The sequence below is a fragment of the Pyricularia pennisetigena genome (genome assembly GCF_004337985.1).
Source record: "Pyricularia pennisetigena strain Br36 chromosome 7 map unlocalized Pyricularia_pennisetigena_Br36_Scf_8, whole genome shotgun sequence".
Classification (NCBI taxonomy): Eukaryota; Fungi; Ascomycota; class Sordariomycetes; order Magnaporthales; family Pyriculariaceae; genus Pyricularia; species Pyricularia pennisetigena.
The window spans coordinates 393,117-399,275 of record NW_021940920.1 but is presented as its reverse complement, the minus strand read 5'-3'; the positions used below and the strand labels follow the sequence as shown (position 1 = coordinate 399,275).

The following is a 6,159-nucleotide window of genomic DNA, read 5'->3' as shown; positions in this document are numbered from 1 at the left end:
TGCAAGTAGCGTCTTTGTACCAGACGGGTTTCTTAGCGTCCTTGTCGGGCAAAATCCCTTGGGCTGGGGCGGAGGACCCAAGACAATCATTGCGCGGGGAAAGAATTCATGGTATCATGCAGAATAATGCAGTCGTCCCTTGGTGCCTGCGGCGTGGGCCAAGTTCTGGGTTGTTATGAACAGGACACAATACGGACAATGCCCTCATAAATCAAACGGCTGATGGGATTCGGACAGGACAGAATCCCTTTGATCGCAGACTGCATTGCATACGTGAAAGGAGCGACGCCCACTCCACCCATGCATGCATTCATCAATGGGGGCCAAATCCTCAGCTTGGGTGGCGTTGTGGGTTTTTCGAGGTTGAAAGCCAGATATGTACCTCGTACGGAGTAGGGATTCCCGTCCAATGTCATGTTATAGGATTGGGTGGAAGTGGATTTAGGAAAGATTCAATTTGAGTGACTTGTGCGGTTGGACGTCCGATGTTTTGTCGGTGCTGCCAGTCGAGAACCTTGGCTAATTAGTTCGAGAACCCGAACCTGTTGGTATTACGACCAGTACGCTTAAGAAGTGGTACCTACCTTAGTCAAGCCAACCCGGGAAGTAGAAATAATCGACTGGTAAATAACTATAGCAGTATGGGAATCATCCAAAAATACTGACCTGCCAACAGAGACCATGGTTAATGGATCAGCAACCCAGAGTTCGCCGACCAGGAAAAAAAAAAAAAAAAAAAAAAAAGAAACACTTCAGCTCCTGTCAATTAACGGACATCCAAGTGGAGGCTGGGGTGACGAGAAGGGTGCGATCCGTGCGTGATGGACATGCGTGGGTGACAAGACGGCGGCAAAGCAAGCGGGAAACAGCAACCCCATGCAACAAGCATGTGGAGCTTCGCAGGCCTCCACCAAAGACCCTTGCCCGCCCACCGCTGAGGCCCTTACTACACCTTCCCCCGACAGCCTGTTTCGTCTGGAGTGGCTCGTTCAAGTCTCTGCCAGCCCCAGGTCCGCCAATTTCCTACCCTACCAACAGACCTCCTCCACCTGCCTCCCTTAGGTACCGAACCTAAACTACCTCTCTTGCGCTGCGAGGCAAGCGCTTAATCTCGCCACAAACCCAGCCATCGTACCTTTTTATTTTGTTCAACAAATTGCTGCAACACAAGATAGTATCGACAAGAAAAGAAAACGGCGATTGCTCCTACGGTGAACAAAAAGATCTTTCCGACCTCCCTCCATGCTGGCCAACGAAATTCGGGGCACCAGACTCGGCCGGCCTGGTGCGTCACGCAGCCTTGCTTGACCCCCTCGATTCTTCCCTCGCTGGTAACAACCAGTCCCCGCGAGACCCGGAGTAAAGCGGTAGACGACAACGAAACGACAACATCAAAGAGACGGCCTCACTCCGACGCACAACATGACCGCCGCCATGAAGGAGCCACCACTTCTCGCGGCACGCGATCACGGCGCGTCCTATGCGCCGACGAACCTGCGTCCACTCGTAGCCCGCGCGGAGATTTTTGCGCGATCAAATGACTCTCCACTGTCGGCGGGTGGCATCGCAGGCGCTGTGATTGGTAGCGTCGTTGGCGCAATTGTGATTGCCTTTTGTGCATATCCTTTTATCGTACGGTACAGGCGGAAGAGGCGAGGCGATGCCCCATTCGATCCCGAGGCGGAGATACAGGCTGCCCAACAACAGGCGATGAATGGATCCGAAAACTCACCCGTCACGAAGCAACTCTCTATGGATCAATATGGCCGTGGACAGCCCAGCTCTGAGGATAGCAATGCTGCTGCTTCAATGTTCAAGAATGGGCCGGCTCAACAAGCCAGCCCTGGGAGCCCGCAAAACGGGCAGTCGGCCGCTGCGATTTGTACACCTCCGCCAGATCGACAACATCAGTCACCAAATCTGGATTCCATGGCTGGGCCCCAGCGGGCAGCCACAAACCTCACGGCAACAACTTTTGGCACACAGATGACGACTCCGCCGCCAGAGAAGGAACGCCGAGGCTCTCAGGCTTCCACATGGTCCGCACTATCCAAAGCAATGCGCTCTACCACCTCTGTGTTTCGTAGGACGAGCGAGAGGTCGATGCCGCAGCATTATGCATCCCAGGATTCTTCGTGGACGCAGGCTCCAACGGGCCAGCCCATGTATCAAGAGCCCCTTTCCATGGCCCCCGTGACGACGACCTACTCGACCAGCGGAGCGGCAGCAGCGTATTACTACCCAGAGGGAGTGCCCGTAACTCAATTGAACACACCGATGACGGCACAGCCGAGCATCTCTACCTTTGCCGACGCCCAAGCCTTTTCTCACATGGGTACAGGAGCGCAGCCGGACCAAGAATTCTCGCAGGGTTTACAACAGCCCGGCTACTCTGACCAGAAAAACAATTCCTTGATGACGCCGTCGCAATCACCTGACATGGTTAACCAGGGCTTCAATGGAACACCTGTCTCGGGCCTTCAAATGTTTGGCGCACCTACACAAGGGCAAGGGATGTCAAACTTGGCTGGTGGATCAGCAGAGGATTTCACATTCCCTCTGGGCACTGGGCAGTTGACGGCTAATGGTCTTTCTATCGTCAGTGGGACTGTCAACCCGCAAGATCTCAACGCTGTGAACGCTGGCCTGATGCCAGATTGGCAAGCTGACCTTGGCAATACTGGCTACCCTTCAGACCTGGGGGAGACGACCTCGTCACAGCATATTTCCAACCCCTCTCAGATGCAAATGAGTGATCACCAATTCTCGAATATACAGCATCAGCAGGAATCAAATATTGATATACCTATTGGCGACATCAGAGCGATGGATAATTTCTTCGAAGGTGTCCCTGGATATACCAAATCCGAGGCTGTCAACACCGAAACGACGCAGCCAATGCAACAGTATCCCCAAACAACTTCAGCCGCACCACTGCAACCGTACCAACCTTCCCCTCCGCTTGCGGCCCCGTATACTCCTGTTTTAATCAAGTCTGAGCCCGATATGGTTGAAAATGTCTACATGGATTCTTTCGAGAACGCATTTAACCCTGCACCAGATCGCCAAGGTCACAAGCGCGACTACTCACATTCATCGGTGTCTGTCGGGATACCATCAAACTTTGCAAATACTCCCAGCACACATATCACGGGGACCTCGTCTAGCTATAGCGGCAGCTTATCTCCCTGCCCTCCGCCACAGCAAGGCATGTCTCCTGGAGAAGCGTCAGGTAAGTGATCACGCCACATCGCTGAAAAACAAACTCTGTTCACCGTTTGTGGCATTTTGATGGCTGATTACCGTGTCGTATAGGCTCCGAGGCACCAAAACCTTTCAAGTGCGGTGACTGTGGCCGAGAATTTGAGGAGAAGCATAAGTTGAAGTAAGCCTCTATATCATTATTGTGGACATGAGATATCTGTGTTAACATGCAGCTTAGTCACCACGTTCGATACCACGACCGGAAGTATCGCTGTTCGTATACAGACTGCACAGCCACTTTCGGCACCAAGACTCATCTGGAGCGCCACGTCAACGACAAGCATACCAAGTCCAAGGGCTTCCACTGTAGCGTTGAAGGCTGCCCATACTCTCGTGTCAACGGTAAATCGTTTCCTCGCAAGGACAACTGGCGAAGGCATATGCAAAACAAGCACAAGCGCGATCCGGACCAGGAACCGGTCGTTGCGGCCGAAGTCGATCAATCTATGACGGAGTCTTAGCAGTTCTTGAGGCTGTACCACAAGATCTCTATGGGGTTTGGTCAATCCCCAAAGGCCTTTATTGAGCAGTATTGGCGAGCTCGTGGGCCTTAGCTCAATACATAATCTGAACTACGGATCGTCCAGGCCACTCAGTAGCCGCAACCCCCAAAACTTGGGTGTTTTTGCGAGCAATGGCGAAAATCCCGGGTCCAAGGACGACGGATAGTCTGCCGCCAATGACTGACGATAGGCTGGGTCCATGGATGCCCGATAAGCTGTGTTCAAGGACGACCGATAGGACTGGGTCTGAGAACAAGAGACAGCCCGGGTCCAATGACGACCGTAACAGAGCCCAAAACGTAACAAACGCGAGGGTCATTTTTCAACTTCAGTTTGCCAGCCTAAAGTTATGGGCTAGGGCAGTGTAATTTATGCATATACCCCAAAAGCGTCCTTCTGTATTCTCTTGTTTTTTTTTCTTTCAGAGTTTTTGGAAACAGATTCGTAGAGGGAGTTTCAATGGCATGTGAGGATTCCTCATGACGATAACAGTGTGCTTTCCGCCAAGCTATACTATATTTAGACACTCAAAACTTACGGTAAAAGAGCGGCACATGTCCGGATAAAGTAAAATGAAATTATTACTTCCATGGTAGGCCAGAAGGACCCGAGAACATCATATTCGTCAGGTATGAGCGCCAGGCATTGTTTTGAGAGGCCAGCCGAACACTGGGGTTCGAGAAGAGTAGCCGACCTCGGGACATCTGAGAACATCTAAATTAACAAACTCTTTTCTGGCTGTCACTTTGTTCATGGTTTAAATCTGCTTGGACTTTGGAACAAACGCGTTTGGTACCTGCCGCTCGCCCTATAAACCCCTGCCGTACGACATTCCTGAAATTTCCAAACCTAGACTGCCACCAAACACTTTTTCTACCTACCGTGGTTCCTGTTCCGCCCTCGGGTTCTGAATCCAACAGATGCGAATATTGCCGCGGTGCCAATGAAACTGACTGTTTGCATAATACCGACAAATTGGGCAAGAGTTCCGTCAAGTACCAGGGTCCAGTTGAGCCGACGTCGTTCGTCTTCGACAGACCCGCCATGGCCGTTTTCGACACTCTTCACGATGCTGAGATGCTCAACAGCACAAATCCAGGCAACGCTCTAAGCACCATCTCGTCTTGACTTCTGTGCTAATGCCCGCTAAGCTGTTCGAATAGTCAGGGTTGGACCACGCTATCGGGGATGCTCGAGAAGCCCAAGAGTGCCCGCGAGGTCTTGAAGAAGTCTTGCGACGTGTGGCTGAAGGCCTGGGACGCTGCAGATGGAAACGGCAAAGATGGTAAAACCGCTTGATTCCAACCCCTCCGAGATCACGGAGGCCTGTCTCCTCCTCCGACTACTGCCCCATAACTCTGAGGTTGGGTTGCACGCTGCAAACTTCCTTTTGGAGAGCCGTGGTTTAACGCATTCCATTGTGCCGGCTGTAATCGTGAGTCGACTGAAGGAGGCTCAACAGCAAGCTCAGCAGACAATGAGGATGGAATAAGTCTTGAAAGGCTTACTCCGAGGCCTCTGCGATCAAGCGTCGTAACAAAGAAAATATGGGATATGGACAAGAAAGGGAGAGGTTTTCTTTTTCTGATTTTAATTCTGGGCTTTTGCCGTCGTCAAGATCAAGCTGCGGTATATCCGCGTGGTGTTCAGGTCCAGGTGAAATATCCCTGACAAGTCTTGCGTTGATATTCGCGTTTTTTTTTTTTTTTTTTAGCTAGCAAAGAAATTGATTCTTTTCAGCTCATCTCCTTTACCAGCTTCTTGACGAGCCGTCTTTGCGCGTCAATGTCCAACCCCTTCTCGTCCACTTCGGCTAGCGCACGACCGACGAGCACCAGCGTCGGGACGCTCTCACTCGCGACCCAGACCTTTCCATTCCTCCCGACGGCCGTCTCAAATGCAAGACCCTCGGCGGCGAGCGCATCGAGCACAACCAGCCCGGCATCCCTCTCGGCTTGTGGCATGAGCAGTCTCCTGGCCAAGCCGAGGCTGACGTTGAAGACGGTTCCCGTAGATGCGGCAGCAGCGGCCGCCCCCGCGCCGGGTGCCGCAGCAGCAGGCGGGTTCAGCGGCCCCAGACCGTCCGCCTTGCCGGTCGTCTGCGAGACGCATTCGAGTTCGGCATCCATGTGGCGGCTGGCGGAGGCGACGCGCGCGTACACCAGGCTGCCGGCGGGCAGGACGGGACGGGTCTTGCGCGTCGCGCCCTCGAAGGCCAAGACGGGTAGCAGGGCATTGGTGGTGTGTGGCGCCAGGCTGACGAAGTGGAAGTCGGCCGACGAGTGGTGGACCTGGCCTATAACGAGGTCATTGGGTTCTGGGACGTACTGATATGGTCGTGGCGAGCATGGGGTGTTAGCGTGCACGGCTTGACACGAGAGCAGGCATGATG

General features: G+C 53.0%; 3 protein-coding genes across 3 annotated transcripts in view; 2 read left to right on the top strand and 1 right to left on the bottom strand.

The window, feature by feature from the left end:
* Positions 1-1,371: 1,371 nt before the first annotated feature.
* On the top strand, positions 1,372-3,725 carry PpBr36_09245 (uncharacterized protein; the record flags this gene model as incomplete). Its single annotated transcript, XM_029896366.1, has 3 exons — positions 1,372-3,232; positions 3,316-3,385; positions 3,443-3,725. The coding sequence occupies exons 1-3, from the start codon at positions 1,423-1,425 to the stop codon at positions 3,723-3,725; spliced, it is 2,163 nt and encodes a 720-aa protein (XP_029744670.1). The 5' UTR covers positions 1,372-1,422.
* A 1,086-nt stretch (positions 3,726-4,811) lies between these two features.
* Positions 4,812-5,066, top strand: PpBr36_09244 (uncharacterized protein; the record flags this gene model as incomplete). Its single annotated transcript, XM_029896365.1, has 2 exons — positions 4,812-4,888; positions 4,931-5,066. 2 exons carry the CDS (start codon positions 4,812-4,814, stop codon positions 5,064-5,066), a joined length of 213 nt encoding a protein of 70 aa, XP_029744671.1.
* A 437-nt stretch (positions 5,067-5,503) lies between these two features.
* PpBr36_09243 (uncharacterized protein) overlaps positions 5,504-6,159 on the bottom strand; it is a gene marked incomplete at both ends in the record, with an annotated part of 909 nt that continues 253 nt past the window's right edge. The window contains one exon of the mRNA XM_029896364.1: positions 5,504-6,094. Coding sequence (XP_029744656.1) covers positions 5,504-6,094 — 591 coding nt within the window. The remainder of the gene's footprint in view (positions 6,095-6,159) is intronic.